The sequence below is a fragment of the Leptonychotes weddellii genome, chromosome 3 (genome assembly GCF_054177405.1).
Source record: "Leptonychotes weddellii isolate Sample4059 chromosome 3, ASM5417740v2, whole genome shotgun sequence".
In the NCBI taxonomy this organism is placed as follows: Eukaryota; Metazoa; Chordata; class Mammalia; order Carnivora; family Phocidae; genus Leptonychotes; species Leptonychotes weddellii.
In genome coordinates this window covers 159,423,684-159,443,890 of record NC_138371.1, presented here as the reverse complement: position 1 = coordinate 159,443,890, position 20,207 = coordinate 159,423,684, and the positions used below count along the sequence as shown (strand labels likewise).

At 37.3% G+C, this 20,207-nt stretch overlaps 1 protein-coding gene across 1 annotated transcript in view; it reads right to left on the bottom strand.

The window, feature by feature from the left end:
* The window catches only part of GPC5 (glypican 5), a 1,215,201-nt gene that overhangs the window by 966,013 nt on the left and 228,981 nt on the right, over positions 1-20,207 (bottom strand). Inside the window, exon 4 of the mRNA XM_081815097.1 lies at positions 18,433-18,566. Coding sequence (XP_081671223.1) covers positions 18,433-18,566 — 134 coding nt within the window. The remainder of the gene's footprint in view (positions 1-18,432; positions 18,567-20,207) is intronic.

Here is a 20,207-nt window from a genome sequence, read left to right as displayed (position 1 = left end):
TAAATTCAATAGGATTGGTGTCCCAATTACAAGAAGAGATGGTAGGGGTGCATGTGCACAGAGGAGAGGCCATGTGAGGACACACAGGGGAAGTAGCCATCTGCAAGCCAAAGAGAGAAACCTTAGGAGAAACCAAACCTGCCAACATCTTGATCTTGGACTTCCAGCTTCCAGAACTGTGAGAAAATCGATGTCTGTTGTTTAAGCCACCTGGTCTGTGGTACTTTGTTATGGCAAGCCTAGCAAACTAATACAACAATGAAAGCATTTGAAATAGAGTAATGGCCGTCAGATTTGCAGTATGATGAATATTAAAGAGAAAGTGAGAAACTAAGAGTAGAGTCCCAAAGACGAACATTAAGGAAGTTTTGTTTGTGTGTGTCTGTCTGAATATGCAAGAGATTTGAAAATATTTGTGTATGAAAGGGAAGGAGATAGCAAGGGTTTGTGGTTCATTAGCTTGTTCCCAAATATCCCAGTTCTCTACATTCCGGGCACAAAGCCACTCTGAAGCTAGCTTTAGTATGTGACTTGCTCTGGGTTCTAGTAAATGTATGCAGAGTGATGTCTGTACCCTTCAAGCTTAAGCTTTAAGAACCAATGTGGTTTTGCCAACTTCTGTTTCCCTCTCCCCTGATGGTTGGCAATGTGTCACAGGGAGGCTGCTTGGTCGTTCAGAAGCTTAAATCAAGGGCCACTTGAGCAGCGCCCCCTGCTGGGCTAAAATGTGAACAGGCTAAAATGTGAAGGAAAACGCTTTTGAACCAATGTTAGGTTGTTTGCTACCATATCATAATTTAGTCTTTCTTAATTGATAAAAAGATAGAAAAAGAAAAATTAAAAATTGATAGATCACAAATTCTGAAGAGAGAGGAAGAGTTACTGAAAAGAGATTAGCTTTGGAACAAATTCTCTGAGACTAAAAAGGACTGAAGAAAGTCTGTGAAAGTTAAGAGAAAGTTTTGGTTTGTGAAGACAGAAATTTGAGGGGAGATCCTGCTTCAGAACTTTATATTCTGTATTTGGAGGTTTTTAGGTCACAGGAATTAAGAGTAGTGTTTGTTGCAAGAAGTGGTTGCATTGGAGGGCCAAGGGATCTACATTGGATATAGAAAAAACTGAACTGGGAAATGAAGGGGATAAAGCACCATTAGCTATAATGAGGTAAAAAAGATGTATCTACTGCCACAGAGCCAATTAATGTTGGTCCTATTACAAGAATCCATACTTCAGTTCCCAGGTCAATGCTTGGCCTACCACACACCATCATGCCTCCTTTTCATGTTTTGCATGAAAAGTCTCAATGAATAAAATATTCTATTCTTTGGATGATTCAAAATTTAACTTGCTGGAAGGGTGACTATATCCATGCAATTATTTTTCTACAGTTATGAGAGTCTTTCCAGTTAAAACTAGGAGCATAATAAATGTAGGGAGATGCTAAAATTTCCAGCTAATCATCCTTGAGGGGCTATGTTACATATGTCCATTGTTCACCTTAGTCTTCAGACATATTAGTCTTGCCAGTAACAGAAAATATTTTTTAAATATTTAAAATATTAAAAAAAACAGAAAAACATTCTTTGTCAGAATATTTATTCAAAGCATCTATGTCAAGGCCATACACAAATTAATACTTTCTCATTTGGGCCTGCAACAGTTTAACAAATGACCTCCCTGTCGAGTTTTGCCCTCCTGTCTTCTGTTCACTGCATGTCCCATGTTGTAACCAGAAATCAGCCCAACACTTTACCATTTTAAAACCCTAACAATTCAGATAAAATGTCTTACCATGGCACATAATCTCTCCACTCTCCACCCCTTAGCCTCCCATGACAGTCCTCTTTCCCTCCACTCACACACCCCAGCCAAAACTGCACACTTTTACTCACATAGCAGAAGATATTACCATATTTACAGGATAAGATTCTGAGTTTAGCACATACAGTTTCCTCTAACACTGGACGGCCTTTTCCGCTATCACTCTCCCAAACTTCTGCCCGTCCTTCAAGATCCAGCTTAAAGCTCATCTGCCCTCTACATCCTTGTCTGACCAGCATGCAGTTTTGTTTGCTCATCCTTGTTTCTTACACAGCACTCGGCATCTGTTTTGCAGTCCTGGCTATCTGATATTGTAATCCCTGTGTTTGCACATCTGTCTCCCTGGGTAGAGGGCTCGTTCAATATAGGCAAGAGCCATGTCTTCTTTATATCCCCAGGGTTTGGGTCACAGTTTGGTACCCAACAGGCCATCAACAAATTCTCCCTGGAATTGGTCCAGACGCGGTTTTTAACCGTGCCTGAATTAGAAGTTTCTAAAAGAAAAGCATTTTTTAAATAATAACAATAATTGAAATTCCTTGAAGGATCCAGTTGACTTGGGAAATTTGAAATTAGAGAACCCATTCCTAGACTGTTGAGAAACAGACCTTCCTCGTGTGCTGCATTAGAAAATGAAGAACTTGAAAGAGCAGGACCTCAAGCTGTGCGAGACTAAACAGGCTCAAGTCAGAGTGCATATATATGTGCTGCTGAAATTAATATGTGGGGACATAATAATATTTAGTCACACTGCTCTGTAAGACAGCTATCATAATTAATACCTCACAGATAGACTGTGTTACAAAAACAGAAAGAGCCTGAGACCATCTGTTCCAGGGGCTCTCTGTCCTAACTGCACATTGTCATCGCCAAGGAAATATTTAAACTGTAACTCCTAGATTTTCCCTCATTCAGATGTATTGGTCTGGAGTGGGACCTGGGCATCCAAGTGCTTCTGGAAGCCTCCTATAAGATCCATATGTGTGGCCAGGGTTGAGGACCTGTGATTTAGTCTAGTTCTCTTATTTTGAAACTAAGGAAAAACAAAAATCAGAGAAGGTAAAAACATGTGAAAAGCGAGGAAGTTATTTACTCAGGAATTTATTCGTAGCAGACCTCAACATCTTTCACTAATTAATTAACTAAATAATTCATTAGTAAACATGCCATCACTTAGCCAAGTCAGCTGATATTGAATACCTGATAAATCAAAGCAGAATGAATCTTTATATAGAAGAATATTTCCACCTGTTTTAAAAATTTTCCTGAAATTATCACCCTGTTAACACAATCAGTAGATTGTTAGACCAGAAAACATAGATAGATCACTTCTGCCTGCCAAAATCTGCACTGAGAAGGCACTAGGTTTAAACAGGATTTATCTGTGTATTTCTACCAGTCTGAAAGGTCTGGTGCAGGACGCAGGGAGCGGGGCAAATTCTGCTCCCTGGCTAATGAGCAGCTTTGTCCACTGTGCTAGCACCATAAAGAGGAAAAAAGGCTGTGGCACAATTGATCATTCATAGCTTGCAGCCTTGTTTGCCCTGAGCTTACTAAAGGCAAGGGAGAAACATGGACCAGCATAGTTATTGCTTCGTTGCTTCCCATGACCTTGAGGCCAGCAGTGCCAGCAAGAGCTCCTGATGCATCACGTGGTAAAAAAAAAAATATATGAAAGGCAATGCAACTCACCCTGAAGTGTCATTTATAGTTTGGTTGACATAGGAATGCCCAGTGACTACTATCAAAACGAGCAATGCTTCTGATTGTCTGGACCATTATAACTGACTTTAGTCATTTTTAAGGATAAAATTAACATAGCTTTTCATAAACAGTGCAATGAATAAAAAAGGCACATGAAGAACAAGTTAGTATCCGTGCCTCTATAGTGTGTCCATAATGTAACCCACGTTAGCAGCCTGGTATGCTTTCTTCAGCTGCTCTATGCGCACGCTAACAAGTAACCAAAAACAGACAGAGATAGAGACAAAGTAACGGTTTGTTTTAACAAAACTGGGACCAAGCTATATACATGTACACGCAACTGGCTTTTCTCACTTGACAATGTATCATTAACCCATTTCAGATGAATAAATCTTGGTCTTACTTTTTTGATATAGCTGTATAATATTCCATAATCTTAATATAGCAACTCTACCGTAATCTACCAAAATATTCCACTAAACTAATTTACATTTTAATTAATAAGGCTGGCTTAAAGAGTGGCAACCACATGTTTCAAACTTTGCTGATCTCCCAGGGAGCTGTTTTCACTTAAGCATATGGCCCTGATTTTACATTTGATTTTGCATTTCATTTCATTAGATGTTCCTGAACATAGAGCTATATTCAAAAGGCAAGCCTCTAGATCTTCTATCTTTATCTAGCAGGAATTTGTTTCAATTTTAAAACATTCATAAACAGTCACTTCCTCTCCTTTTTTTCCCATTGAACTCAATGTAAAAGAGACGATTTCTAATTTTGACCCAAACTAATTATCTGGAACAGTACTGGAGAAGAATCTTATTTTCAAATGGAACTTTTCTCTGTGGAATGTTTCAGACTACACGTTCCTTTATTTAATGACACGTATTGATTTTTTTTTACCCCCTAAAGTCAGTCCACAAATAATACAGAACCCAAATTAAAAGCAGCGCCTCCCATACTGTTTGAAAATATCTGTCGAACAAAGGTCAAATGTGCAGTTTGCTAGTTAATGGCCTGAGGCAAAGTTAAGGTTAATGTGGCACTAATGAGCAGACTCAACCCTGTAGAGATGTCCGACCACAGTTGTCAAACAGCAGACATTTAAAATGTCAGTCTCCTGCTCAGCAGAGGAAATCTATAATTACACGTTTCCAGATAAGAACTATTTTCTCTTGTGTTTCTGAATCTATATTTAATAAGTTTATTTTATTCTCAACTAAGTCATTCTATTTGACAAAATATTTTTATAATCATCAAAATAGAAAAAGATTTAGATTACTGTTCTACAGCGGTAGCAGTTCTTGCTGTAAATGCTTGAAAGTAATTAAATTTATACAGTCAGATTAGCTAGCAGGAAAACTGAAATTTAGTTTGCTGGCCCCTTTCCATAGACTTTGTGACACATGGAAAGATGGGTGGAAAAGGATGACTATGACACAGAGAAAGCAATGCAATGTGCGGCACCATTTGTCACAAATGTAAATGTGTTACAAGCACATTGCACTTGTATTTCCTTAAAAAGAAAAAAAAAACTATTTTTCCTAAAAGAGAAACTCATAAAGCGTGCTCTCTGAACCCCACTTGAACCCGCTATTCATTATGGAAGCTGTGACGGAAGGATCCACACCATTCTCAAAGAGAAGGATTTTTTTTTTCTGACTAAATGATTCCAGGTTTTTTTCTCCTCATAGGAAGTCTCCTTGTTCACACAACATGATTTCCCTTCCTTAGAAGATTTACTGTGCTTTCTCAACAAAGTTGAAGGGGTTAAGATGGGCAGCAGGTTGGGGAGCACCAAGGGAAGGAATGGGAAGAAGGAATGGAAAGGAGCCCTGGAGATATGCCAATATCCTCAGATACTATCTGCAGAGGATTCTTTTTGACATGGGCTCTATGTTTAACACTCCGTGGTGGTGATTTTACACTAGTTCTGAGCGGGACATTCACAGTCATCTATACAATTAATGGAGACACCTCTATTCCTTACTTTTCAGTAATGCTCCAAACTCAACACATTGCCATTAAATGTCCCAGTAAAAAGCACCCTTTCTGAAAGCATCCTCCTTTAAAAAGAGTGATTTAAACCTGATGTCAAAACTAGGTCTTCAAAACTCTCATCTCGTTTTCCCATACTGTAAAAATGTACCGTAAAAAGCCCTCACTGTTCTCCATTAAAAAGGACTTTAAGCAAAGATCTTAACTCATTTATAAAAATAAACACAAGATCACATGTCCAATATTTAAACAAATTTGAGCAGCCACCCAAAAGAGGTGAGACATAATTTCTCCTACCTCATGACTTTTTTCATTTTAATAAAAATATGCAATTATTTGCTCAGTTCTACTGGTTTCAGGAAGCATGTTATTGCTTTTCAACAGAAAAAAAATAAAAGTCTAGGACATGATTGGGTCAAGACCAACAAGAAGATTAAATCAAAAGATTTTTGCAGATCTAATGATTCTAGTATACTTCCTTAATACTAAGAATCATTACTGAGTACCTATATCGAGATTCAGCATTTAAGGTCAAATCTTGAATGTTACTCTTTTTTGCAGTAAAATGTTTTCCATGGTTACTAACATTTTAACTATAAACTCTGTGACTTAGAGGATATGAGAACATATTCTGTACAATATTTTCCTCTCTCAGCCTGAGCAGAAAACTAATAAAAAACCTTTCCCTTTAATAGTCTGCCAATAAATGGGCTTCTTCCTCATTCCTTCTTCTGTTTATTTTTATTTATTTATTTATTTTTTCATTTTGTGATTTCAATCCTCTATTCCTGGTCACTGCTACCCACCAACTTATCTGATTGATGGACAATATATGTCTGGTATAAATTGTTCTTGCTTGCATCCTCGGTTACTATATGTCTCTCAGTGCAGATACTTGTGTTCCTGAACTCTGGTATAAATATGGGCTTTAGGGTCAGAAAATCTATAATTAAAAGGGTTCAGAGAAAATGAGTTATTTTTGTCTTCAATTTTATTCCTATTATTCTGGTAATTCTCATTTTAGAAAGACATGGCTCTTGAATGTTACATGTAACCCAGGTGCTAGTTTGGGTGGCACAGAATATTACTGACCAACACTGAGTAAATGTATAATTACCTTTGCTCAAGTATGACACCGAAAATACTGTCCATGTGATGAGAATTATAATAATACTTCCTTCCATCACAATCATTCATACATCTGTTTATTATAAGGCTTAGCTTACATTGGAAAATGCAGACAAACCAAATACAATGAAGATTATAAATCCATTGAGTTTACTCAATTTGTGGGACCCTGAAAGTCACAGGGTGCATGTCTAACAGGATTCTTGCTGAAGAGAGTGAAACCGACACAGCCAAAGGAGCACCTTAGACCTGCTGATCTTCAAAGTCGTCAAACAGGGGCACCTGGGTGGCTCAGTCGGTTAAGCGTCTGCCTTCAGCTCAGGTCATGATCCCAGCGTCCTGGGATCGAGCCCCGCATTGGGCTCCCTGCTCCGCGGGAAGCCTGCTTCTCCCTCTCCCTCTGCCTCTCTCCCTGCTCATGCTCTCTCTCTCTCTCTGTATCTGTGTCTCAAATGAATAAATAAAATCTTAAAAAAAAAAAAAGTCGTCAAACAGAATGAAGCATATTTTTGAGAAGAAACCTTGATCTGAAAGTCTATGATATGGGCCTAAATAAAAAAGAATCATCCTGAAACTACCTTTGAATTTTCATTCAGTTGCACTTCCAAGTAAAAGTTTCCACGTACGACTCTGGAGATCATGATGTGCCCTGGAAATGGTTGATATACATTTGTGTCTGGGAGTGAAGATGAAAAACAAAACAAAACAAAGAAAAAACAGTGCCTCCATCAAATGATATAATCCACCCCAGAAACACATTTCTCCTATTTTGAGGACAATTGTGGAGGAATTGGCAGCTCTGTCATTTCCCTTAAACATGCAATGGGATAAAAAAAATAAATATCCTGTTCCCCGTTTTTCCCATATTATTATATGCATCATTTTGACACTTCCAATGCCATTAACAGATTTAAACTGATGGAAATGTTTTCTGCTACGTAAAACCAAGTGGAAGAAAGTGCTTAGTACTCTTGCTATAGACTGAGCATCCATGATGCTTTACATACAATTAATTGAGAAATAAGCCTCAATTATGGGGCTTATTTAGGCCCCATAGATTCTGCTAAAAATTCTGAAATCATTTTTATACACTCCCACAAAAATCACCAATTTCAGTACGACATGACTAAATCTTCCTTACCTCTCCAAAAATTGAGTGGAAAAAAAAAAAACGGGAGCTGAATTTGAAGTTTTTTTTTCAATTCTACATATGCTTACTGACTTTCCAAATGAAAAAAGGATAGAAGAGTCACTTTTTGAAAGGAGGAAAAAAAGAAAGAACATATTCTCAGGTATATTAGGCAGGGAGAATTTCACTCAATTTGATTTTTTTGTTTGGGAGCAATTTTGAGCCATATAAATGGGATAACCCTACAGTCACAATCATAAACACTACTGAAAAGCTTCTAGCTCATTTGGCAAAGCTGCTACTGGGAAATAGGTTTTTGGAGAATCAGTTTGGGAAAAACTGTTGAAATTAAATGTCATTCTTCCTATGGCTGAAAAAAAAATATGTATTTTTTTTATTCTTTTTGTAGTGAGAAATTTGAGGAGACTTATTTCTACTCACACTGTCTTGAAGTTGAGAGCATCAATATTACAGATGTTGCAAATTAATGTGAGGACCAAAGCCTTATGGACCATCAATGTAACTTTAAAGAGGCTAGAATCAATCTCACACTCCCTGATATAAAACTACCTTCATCTAAGCAAACAAGTTATAAGAGTTATAATGGCAGCCAGTGATAGCTACACAAATCTGCTTTCTGTAATTTTCCATAATTGCTACCATCAGAAAAAAAAGAGTATCTGTTAGATACCAAACATGTACCCATAGCCACATCTAAGACCAATGACAGTTTCAACTTCTAGTCCATACCTTCCAGTCCAAATACTGCTCAACGTTAGTTTAATCATTCACTGCTTGGATTTAGTTTCAGATATGTCGTGAAATGGTCACTAATTTTTCCATGAACGTCTAGAAAGTAAGAGCAAACCTCATTTTTAAAGGCTTTCTTTTTAATACTGGTTTTAGCCAGAGCAAATTGCTTTTCAATACAACAAAATTTTGCATGTATTTGTTTATGGACTTTCTTTCTCTGGGAAGTTTTTATCAGATTCTCAGTGGGCTACGTGACCCGCAAAGGTTAAGCACCACTAGCCTAAACTTTTGCCATATGTTTGTTCTGCCTTCTCGCATTCCTTCTTCCTGTGTGCCTGGTTTTTGACCCCCTAGGGTCCTGCTTTTCATTATTCATGTAGGTCTTGACGCTGGCCTGCCTGGGAGCTCCCTTTTCCTCAGCCCTGCTCTGGCCTGGCCTCTTGCCCCCTACCCAAAGCCTTGCCTTGGCCTGCCCTGCCCTGAGTGCCCTCGCTCCTACCACTCACCAAGCACTGTTTTAAATTAACCAGAAATGTTCTCATTGAAGGGAACATAACTTTTATTTTAGTAAATTAAACTTACAGGTAATAAATAATAATGGCACCTCAAAGAAGCACTAACTTCCTTTCAGGAAATAGATTGGAAATTGCCTTCTCCAGTCCTATAAGTGATATTAAATTTTTCTCTGAGTTGACTTTTTCCTGACTGATGGATATTTTCATCCACCGAGTTTATATATACACAATTCATCATTAAGCCCGGTATGTCAATACTGATTTAACCATATAAACACATACCCCCAAACATACACATCAAGAATTTTAAACATTAGCTAATTTTGGTTTCATTATTAAAGTATTGTGCTAAATAAGGTTTGCCTATGTAGATATAAATTCACGTATCTTAAGCCAACTGATCCTATGTAATATGAACCTATTCCAGCTATCTGGGCAATAATCCTAAGTAATATTAAGTGTTCTTCATTCAGATTATGTTTAAAAGTTTTTCCTATGCTTAATTATTTTAGTCACTTCACTATGTTTTTTTGCAATGAACAGGGTAAAAATTAATTTGCTTTCATGGATAGACACATCCTGAAACAGAACATGCCCTCATTCCTCTCTTTCAACTGAGCAATTTCAAGTGTCTCTTTTAGTTCCCATTCTCAATAAATAAAATTGTTAATGTTCAAGTTGTAAAATTCCTACTCAAATCAAGATTTAATAAACACATGAGAATAACATGGAGCTGCCTGATGATACAATGTTCCATTAAGTTCTTAAGAGACAATTTTGAAAAACAAAAACTCATAAAACCATTTAAATTATATTTTGTCTCAAACATTAAAAACCCAGTGTTTCCAAAAATTCTCCTTCCCCCACGTTCACATCAAAACCCTCTCCTATGTCAAAAATACTTTATTTTTACTAAGCATCTAGGACCGTCTCTATTACCCCAAAGCACAGCCATGCATGCAGCCAATCCCCTTAATTGGCGCATTCTTAAATGAGAGGTTTGGCTAATTGGAATGCTTGCTGGAGAACAGATGGGGCACTGGTGTTGAGACTCTGTCTTAATTTATTGTCCTGGGGTTTTCCTAATTACCCGCTTAATTGGCACAGCCACACCACTTTGAAATAATAATGTACTGCTAATTATCACCGATTTAAGCTTGCTAATAGCTTATTCTTACCAGCTAACTTCAAGAAATCAAGCAGAGAGCAGAAACTGCCACAGGGAAATCACTCTGCCTGGGCTGGTTTAAACAGCTACGAAAGTGCAATGTCCTTTACAGCTGTGCTGATTTGGTTTCTGCCCCCAAAGACGACACAGTGATGCTTTTTTCGGGATGTTTAAAGGAACAGTAGCTCTTCCTTGACTTTCTCAACTTTTGGAGACCTCTGTAACTGGGATGTATCAATAACTCAGAGTCTCAAAGTAGCTCATTATTGGCATTCTACATAAACAGAAAAAACAGGGGGGAGATTGAACAAGTACAATCCAAAAGAATCCAGTACTATGGTTTCGCTTCCCTCCTTCCACACTAAAAAGACTGACATACTCTATACTTCGGACTTAGCACAACTTCCAGATCCAAGGACAGATTTGGATGTCCTTCTTCAAATGTTAGAAATAGAGCAAGGAAAAGACAAGGTATTAAACAGAAGGGTTCTCTTTTGAAATGAATACAAAGGAGGAAGGGGGAGAAAGAAACAGACTAAGGGGTTGCGAACTTGGGAATTCACAGAGAAATCACTGTATTTAGGATAAGATACTATACTTCTTCCTTAGTTTACACTTATTCTGCATCTGTTTTAGCAGACATCTCTAGGTCAGACTCCCTAGAAGCAGTTCCTGAGACAGGAATTTGGATGCAGATGATTGGTTCATCGAGGTAGTGCTCTGAAGAGAAAGGTAGTGAGGGAAGTAGGATAGGGTGGGCAGGAAGAAGGTATATCGGGATGTGGTCTCAGCTGCAGCCAGACTGCACACATGGACTGCATCACACATCTGGACGCATCACACTGAGTAAGGGCAAGCCTTTGATCCCCTGGTGTCCATCGGGCACCGCTTATGAGCCTCTGCCAAGGGGGTGAAGCAGATGGGAGGTTAACGCACTCTTTCAGGTAGATGAGATGGCGTGTAGTCCTCCTCCACATGGAACAGAACTGACCCATGTAATCTGTAGGATATTGCAGAAATGACAGTGGGTACTTCAAGGCTGCATCATAAATACACTGCAGCTTCTGCTTTTCTCTCTCTGATTATCTGTCCTGAGGAAAGCCAGCTTCAGAGTTATAAGAAAACTCATTAGGACGGGAACATGAGGCCTCCTGCCAACAGCCCTGTGAGTGTGCCATCTTGGAAGATGATACCTGGTCCTGCTCGAGTCTTCAGAGGATTGCAGCCTCACCTGACCTCGACAGCAATCACCCTAAGAGACCATAGTCAAAAAGAAACCCTGAGCCAAAACCCCACAGCCAAGCAGCTCCCAAATTCCCAACACACAGAAAATTGCATAATAAATGTTGTTGCTGCTTTAAGTTACTACATTTCGGAATGACTTGTTAAGTAGCAACAGATAATGAAAATAGATGGCTCCAATTTGTTGAGGGCAATTCCCCAGAGAAGAGTGCAACTGTGCATTATCAGCACCTTTGAGAGAGCCACCAGGAGGCAGATGAAACGGCCAGGTAAAGAGGGATGTGAGCAGGACCCCAGTAGCCTCCACCATTGTGGTTACCTCTCCTACGAAATGTTTCCATTAAACCTCCCGTACGACTTAACAGTGTCATGTCATGAACTTAATTACGGATGTTTATATTTTTAAAAATGGTATCTGGCAACAACCTAGAAATCTCGACTTACTAATAATAGTCTCCAAAAATGAAGATGTGTTCAAACAAAAGCTGAGAGGATTTATCAATGGTAGTAAGCAATGAAAAATACCCTAAGGCTAAATAAAGCAAAATGACTCTAGATGGACACGTGGAACTAAAAGAAAAAGCATGAGAAAGAATAAAATAGGAGATATTATAATATTGACTATTTTAAAACAATAACAACAATATCTTGGAAGTTGTTAAAATGTTGTTAGAAGTAAGATATTGGTTAGGAATAGGGTAACAGAAGATAGGAAAAGGGTAATGGAGTGAAACTTTTAAGGTTCTTATATTGTTCAATGAAGTGGTTAAAGTTCTAATTTAAAGTAAATAGTAAAAATTAAAAAGGCACATTGTGATCTCTATGGTAACCATTAAAATAATAAAGAAATGCAAATATAAAAAGCCATGAAGGGGCACCTGGGTGACTCAGTTGGTTAAGCATCTAACTTCAGCTCAGGTCATGATCCCAGGGTCCTGCTCAGTGGGAATCGGCTTGTCCCTCTGGCCCTCCCCCCAACACACTCGCGTGTGCGCGTTATACTCTCTCTCTCTCTCAAATAAATAAAACCTTTAAAAAGAGGGGGCCATGAAGATTTTTTAAAAAATTAAATAACTGTTAAAGTCAAAAGAAGGCAAGAAAAGAGGAATAAAAAATAAAGGACATGGGGCACCTGGGGGCTCAGTTGGTTAAGTGTCTGAATCTTGATTTCAGCTCCGGTCATGATCTCAGGGTGGTGAGATTGAGCCCCATGTTGGGCTTCCTGCTCAGCGAGGAGTCTGCTTGAGATTCTCTCCATCTCCCTCTGGCCCTTCCCATGCTTGTGAGCAGTGCTCTCTCTTTCTCTCTCTCTCTCTAAGTAAATAAGTCTTTAAAAAAAGAATAAAGAACATGGGGTAAAGAGAAAATAAAGAACAAGATGGTAGCTTTAAACTACTTCAGGATAGTATATATCACTGGGACATCTGGCTGGCTCAGTTGGTGGAGCATGGGGCTCTTGATCTCGGGGTTGTAAGTTCGAGCCCCATGTTGGGTGCAGAGATTACTTAAAAAAAAAAAATCTTTAAAAAAAAAAGAACACTATATATCACCATAAAAAATTGGGGCATCTGGGTGGCTCAGTCAGCTGAGCATCAGACTCTTCATTTCAACTCATGTCATGATCTCTTGGGTCATGGGATTGAGCCCCTTGTCAGGCTCCATGCTCAGTGGGGAGTCCGCTTGAGATTCTCTCTCTCTCTCCCACTCCCCCTCTGCCTCTCCTCCAGCTCATATGCTCAAGTATGCACTCTCACTCTCTCTCTATCTAAAATAAATAAACCTTAAAAAAATGGACTAAACAACCCAATTGAAAAATGAAAAAGTAATCATCACTTAATAAATAGTGTTGGGTAGCTTAAAAAAAAAAGCTAATTGGTCAAATTATTTATAAGTCAACAATAGTTATATTAACACAACCTCAAAAGAATTGCTTGAATAATGGAAAACTATATAAATTAAACTGTTATAAAAACCAGAAAATATTTTTTAGGTCAGGGTACCATAAATCTAACATAATTTTAAACAACAAATTTGTATATTTAAACAATAAATTTTGGGGCACCTGGCTGGCTCAGTCAGAAAGGCATGCGACTCTTGATCTTGGTGTTGTGAGTTTGCGCCCCACACTGGGTATAGAGATTCTAAAATAAATAAGTAAATAAACAAACTTTAAATAACTATTTTTTTTATAAGATATACCACTAAAGAAACTAAGCCTAATGATTTATTTATTTATTTTTAGAAGGAGAGAGAGACAGAGCATGACTGGGAGGGGCAGAGGGAGAGGGAGAAAAAATTCCAAGTAGACTCCCCACTGAGCACGGAGCCCAACCCAGGGCTCAGTCTCACAACCCTGAGATCATGACCTGAGCTGAACTCAAGAATCAGAGGCTTAATCGACTGCGCCACGCAGGCGCCCTATAAAGCAAACTATTCCAATATAATTTTAAAAGACTATGAGTTATTTATATGTAAAAATGTATTTTAAATTGTTAAAAACATAGAACTGTGTTTATCTCCATTTACATCGGCGAAACAACTGATGCATTTTACAATTTCTATTTTTCACCTACTAGAGCAATTAATTATATTTATAGAAATTGATGTGGGTTTTTTTTTGTTGTTGTTCCATTGCTTTATTTTAATAGTTTTAAATTGGTTTAAATTTATAAATAATACTTTCTGTTATAGATACTCTCATGGGAATTGCCCAAGGTAAATAAAGAAAACCCAAGAAAACCTACCATGGATACAATACAATACAATATAAAAACTAACTCAGAAGATGTTGATTTTTTTAACTTTACTTTTTTATGAATTGCACAAAATAGTGTTCAATGATTTTGTCATTGATTTGGATGGCCTGACTGGAAATTCATTTTTTCCTTATCTATTTTTTATTTTACAATAAACTTTCATTTTGTTCTAATTAATGAGGAAGTCCCAAGTCAAAAACTTTTCAGCAAATTACATTTTATCTCTATCTGGATAATCACTACATCTACTACACATCATAATGAAAAATTATGCATATGAAATGGCAAAAAAAGGTTATTTAAAAATTGAGTATCATTAGCTCTCATGAAAATTTTGACTAAAGGAGTTTTAACTATGTTTTTATTAGGAAAATAGGATTTTTAAAAAACGCTTTTCATCTAAAGTTTAAAATAACAGTGTATATAGGTATGTTAATTTATATATATACACAGACAAACACACACATATCTTCTGAGATACAGAGAGCTAAGCATCCTCCTCAACCCCTGGCATACTATCATAACTTATTACTTGAAATAGAATTTTTTTACAAATACCCATTCTTATATATTTAATATAAGTACTTTCCCAAATCCTTTTCTTGAAAAATACCTACTGATATTTATATATTTGTTTTTAATTTATAAAAATGGTATTGCACTATTCTCATTCTGCTTAATACTTTTTTCTCTTTAATCATGATATTTTTTGATGCATGAAAATATATTCTTTCCTTCTGACTCTTTATGTTCCAAAGTAATATATTTTATTTTTCCATTTTTCTTATTATGGACACATAACTTGCCTCTAGCTCTCAGCCACCACAGATACTCAAGAATTCTCCTTGTGAATATAAGCAAGAGTTTCTTGGGATACATCCTAAGATAGACTATAAGAATTTTACAAGGTACAGCAAGCTTCTTGCTAGAATGGTTCTACCAGTGAACCACATGATTGTACCCATAGAAAATCCCATCCTATCAACAGACCAACCATTAGAATGGAGTTCAAAAAAGTAACCAGATATAGTATTATAAACATATCTTTTTCTCAATCTGTCTATTCAATATTCATCCCATTTGCTTGGCTGGTCTGTGCACACGGAGGTGGGCTTGGAGAATGTTTGGATTACCATAACCTGAGTCAGAGGGTGACTCCAATTATATCCTCCTATGTATGTGCTATCTGCTTGAGCAAATCAAAACATGTACTGCCACCTGCTTATCTAGCTAACAATTTGGCAAATGTTTTTATCCCTTTACCAATTAGTAAGGATAATTAGGAATATTTCACTTACAACTGGTAAGAATGTCTTCACTGTTAGACCTCAAGGCAATTCACCCATTCCATGACAGACAGGAGCCTTGATCATTTGGACATCCTATAGGACACCATGCTGATAATAAAATATTGATCACATCATCCTAGTTGCCTTAGTAGACACATGCGTGACTCTGGTGGGGAAAAATATTGACATTTCAAGGGCTTGAGAATTCAGCAGGGTTTCTAAATGTCCAGTAGTCTGGATCTTATTGGGATATTCTAATGTAAAAGGCCAATTTCTGCCTTAAGATAACCTAGCACTCAGGAAGAGGCACAATACTATTTGGGTCCCTTTGCACATTAGAGAAAACATGATACACACTTAAGTGTGTTGCTACACCCCTTTTATAAAGTAGCCCCAAGGAGCTTTTGCATGAGCAAGAAAAGTCTGTAGGTTGGCGTCTTGCAAACTGTTCTGATATTCAGTCCAGATGACCCAGCTCATCCACTCAATGGCGCCTGAAGTACCAGTGGCAAATGAAGATGCTCTACAGAGATTCTGGAAAGTCCCATTAGAAGAACAACAGTATAGACATCAAGGATTTGGGACTAAAAGCATTCCCGCTTTTGCTAAACACTGCTTTTGTTGGTTTGTTTGGTTAGTTGGTTGGTTGGTTTGCAACTGGGATCTGATAGAAACTACACACTTGGGCCATGAGCTAGCAAGTGACACTGCAACCTGAGATACCCATGATCTAAGTGCTATCTGATCTGCCACGCTATGAGATCAGGCCTATATAGAAGCAATATATCATCAAGTGGAAGTGATCTATTGAAAATCAGGCTCAAGTGGGTAGAAAAAGCACAAGTTAAGATGCACAGAAAGTAGCTCACAGTCACTCAGCACCTACTCTGCTACATTTCCCCAGCTATTTCATTTGAAATGTATGACCTCATGGGGAATTATCAGTGATGAAGGATAAATAAAATTCAGGCCTAGTTTATGGACATGGAAAGATAAATAGAATTCAGGAGATGTTTATGTATAGGTCTGCACAACATGTAAGTATTAAGCCAAAGTATACTGCCCTAGCAATTAAGTTCCATTTAGGCGTGGCAATAAAAAATGTGTAGAAATAAAGTGCGTAAGCGGGCTCACGTGTAATACCTCTGGTTGTTCACTTTGTGTGGTGTGACATTGGTCTATGATGGACCTACTCTTGTTCTTGGGCAATGGCTAACTGGTAGCTGGCCAGTTAGGGACAGAGAAATACGTAGAGTTTGCAAGATCGGTGACAAGGACGTTTATTCAGTGGCTGGACAGATACTTATAAAACTAGCTATTCATACGAACCTCTCATTATTCCTGAGACATTTCACTTGTATTGGGTTTTGTTTTGTCTTTCCAACAACTGAATTGCTCTGGTGGTGAAACAGACATGACCTTTAAGAACTTAAGATCTTCCTTAGCTAGATTTTATTACCACTCTACACTATACCTAGCCACTATATGCTATGTGCTATCCTAACACATTAATTTCTCAAATACAAGAAAAGACTGCTGATCACTATAGAAGTTTGGAGGAAAAAAGAACAGCTATTTTGCATGCAAACAAAGTGCTAATTCTTTTGAGCTGTGGCAAATAGCCAGCATAGCCCAGATCTTTATTCCAAATTATAGTCCATCTGAGAAGAGAATGAGGCAATTAGAAACACTGTCCCAAAAGGAAAGACAGATTCTACATTATAGAGAGTAAAGCTATGTAACATACTGAGTTTGCCATAAGGTATTATTAGAAATAACTACTTGAATTAACAAATGAATATAGAATTCTAAATTTCAATTCAATTCAAAAACACCCACTGAGAGGGACGCCTGGGTGGCTCAGTCGGTTAAGCGGCTGCCTTCGACCCAGGTCATGATCCCAGGGTCCCGGGATCGAGTCCCACATCGGGCTCCTTGATCAGCAGGGAACCTGCTTCTCCCTGTCTCTCCCTCTGCTTGTGCTCTCTCTGTCAAATAAATAAAATCTTAAAAAAAAAAAAAAAGAAAAACACCCACTGAGAATCTAGTATTTGCCAGGACATACACTGATCAATAGAATGTAGAAGTAAATAAAATAATAGTTTCCTTCATTTTTAAGAGTTTTTCAGTTTGACTGTCAATTATCAAGCGAAGAGATTATTAATGAAGGCTTTAATTTAACATGTGAAACAATGACGGGAATAGTGGTAGAAATGTGAGTTATAGAAGCAAGCTACTCAATGTTTATCATTTTGAATCAATAGATAGCCATTTTCAGCATTCCAGATAAAAGGTATAGAAACTTCTTCTTATCCAACCATTTTCTAACAGATGCTTAGCATATAGTAATACTGATTTCATCATTTATGTGAATACTCTGTGTTCATCGTCCAATACAGTAGCTATACACAGAATTAAGACTAAAATTAATTAAAATTAAAAATTCAATCCTCAGTCACACTAGCCATATTTCAAACTAATTTTTTTATTTTATTGTGGTAAGATCTACCCTCTTAAAATGTGAAGGGTACAATACAGTGTTGTTGGTCACAGGGAGAAGGAAGTGGGGAGGTATTAATTAATGGGCATAAAGTTTCAGTGAAGCAAGATGCGTAAGTCCTAGAGATCTGCTGTACAACACTGTAGACTAGCCATATTTTAAGTGCACAGTGACTACATGTGCCTATCGCCTGCCATATTGTATTATAGCAAGTGTCCCTTATCACAGAAAGTTTTATTGGTCTCACAAGTTGCACTTATATTCCTAATTAATTGAATAGGAGCAACCGCTGAATTTTAAAAGTAATTAATGGTGATCTTTTTTTCTTCAATAGTGTATTTCGGTCTACTTAATTGAATACATTCTATCCTGTTGAAAATTAATGGCTTACTTTCTCTTCTCTTTCTGGTTGTAAAACAAATGTCTTACTTTCTTCTGTTGGCAAGTGTCTCTTCATCGTTTCTGGGAGAGATCTTCATCCCATGCTTCTCTTTGCTTCCATCAAAAGAACAACGGGGGCTTTGTGTAGGTGTTCTGATTAGACGGCCACAAATCTTATTGACCTTTCAAAGAGAAAATATTAACAGACAGTTAGAAACCAACCTCCATCCTACCTGAGAATGTAATGTTTGTAATGTAATGTCCAAAACAATGGCATGTTCTTACTTACACCTCAATAGTAACTTTTAAGACATAAAATGTTAAAAGAAAAAAGACATAAAATGTCAATTTTCGAGCGGGGGAATTAAATTATCTGTATAAAATGGCAGCCATGATAAATTGATGCTATACATATATATTGATACACTTTGCCTGAGTACATGTATAAACTACATGAAGAAAATATATATGCAGAATGAGTCAGATAACTATATTAATAAACTTGCTTGCTTATATAAATAAGACTACTTAACCAAGGTAGATATTATTTATGTTTTATATTCAACTGATGACAATCACATAATTGTACAGATATTTCAATGAAATAATTTGCTATTGAATACGCAGTCTGTTTCTTTTTTTTTTTTTTTTAAAGATTTTATTTATTTATTTGAGAGAGAGTGAGTGAGAGAAAGAGCACAAGAGGGGGGAGCGGGAGAGGGAGAAGCAGACTCCCCGCTGAGCAGGGAGCCCGATGCGGGACTCGATCCCAGGACTCCAGGATCATGACCTGAGCCGAAGGCAGTCGCCCAACCAACTGAGCCACCCAGGCGCCCACGCAGTCTGTTTCTAAGTGAGTTCTAAGAGTGGTTTTCTTCTTAAGGTCCTTTCCCAGAAATAACAATGATTTTGTTTATGTAGAGATCTCATTTTGTAATGGCTTTATATCTTCTTCCTGTATTTTGAAACTATTAGTATAGTTGTTTTTTAAATAATTATCCAAATGAAAAATTCATTAAAAAACTTACCTAGCAAACATCTTTGTATAATTTACATAATTATCATTGAAAAATTAAGTAATGAATTGGACATATTATCACGTAAAGCAATAAAAAAGACTCACATGATACCTTATACACTTAAAGAGGTAGAATAGTATAATCGCAAATATATAAAAGCATTGCCTAGGAATCAGGAGACTTTGGTTCTTGTCCAAATTTTTTTCCATCTTAATCACTGAGATCTTGAAGACAGTAGCAGAACTTCTTTGAATTTGACTCCTTTAGATGTAAGATGAAGACGTTAGAGTAAATTACTCCAAGGTTCCCTTAAAGTTATCAATTTCTTTGATTTTCCATGCAATGGGCATTAAAGGAATTATACATTAATTTGTTTCTTGAGCCCGTATTTATTTTGCTTCTAATATTTGCAAAGAACATGTATTAAAGTTTAGAAGAGATAAAAGATGGGAAACTGAATTTTCTCCTAAAAGAGCTGACAATTTCAGAAGAAAGAAAAAATAATTCTCAAACATCAAAATGCAAGATGTGTATGTGTGAAAAGAGAGGGACTAACACAGTGTTGCAGACACTTGGAGGGTGAAGAGTGACGCCAGGAAAGACCATCATGGGAAAGACCACTCCACTGGCATGAAGCTTGGAGTATGGGTCGGGCCTGAATATGCTGAGATTGATTTCAAGTCAGCCAAATTATAAATATACAAATATTTACTGCACCCCATTCTTTTCGATGCTAGAGATGAAACATGAATCAGGTGTGGCCCTTGCACACAATTAAGATAAAAGTCAGACATGTAAAATGGT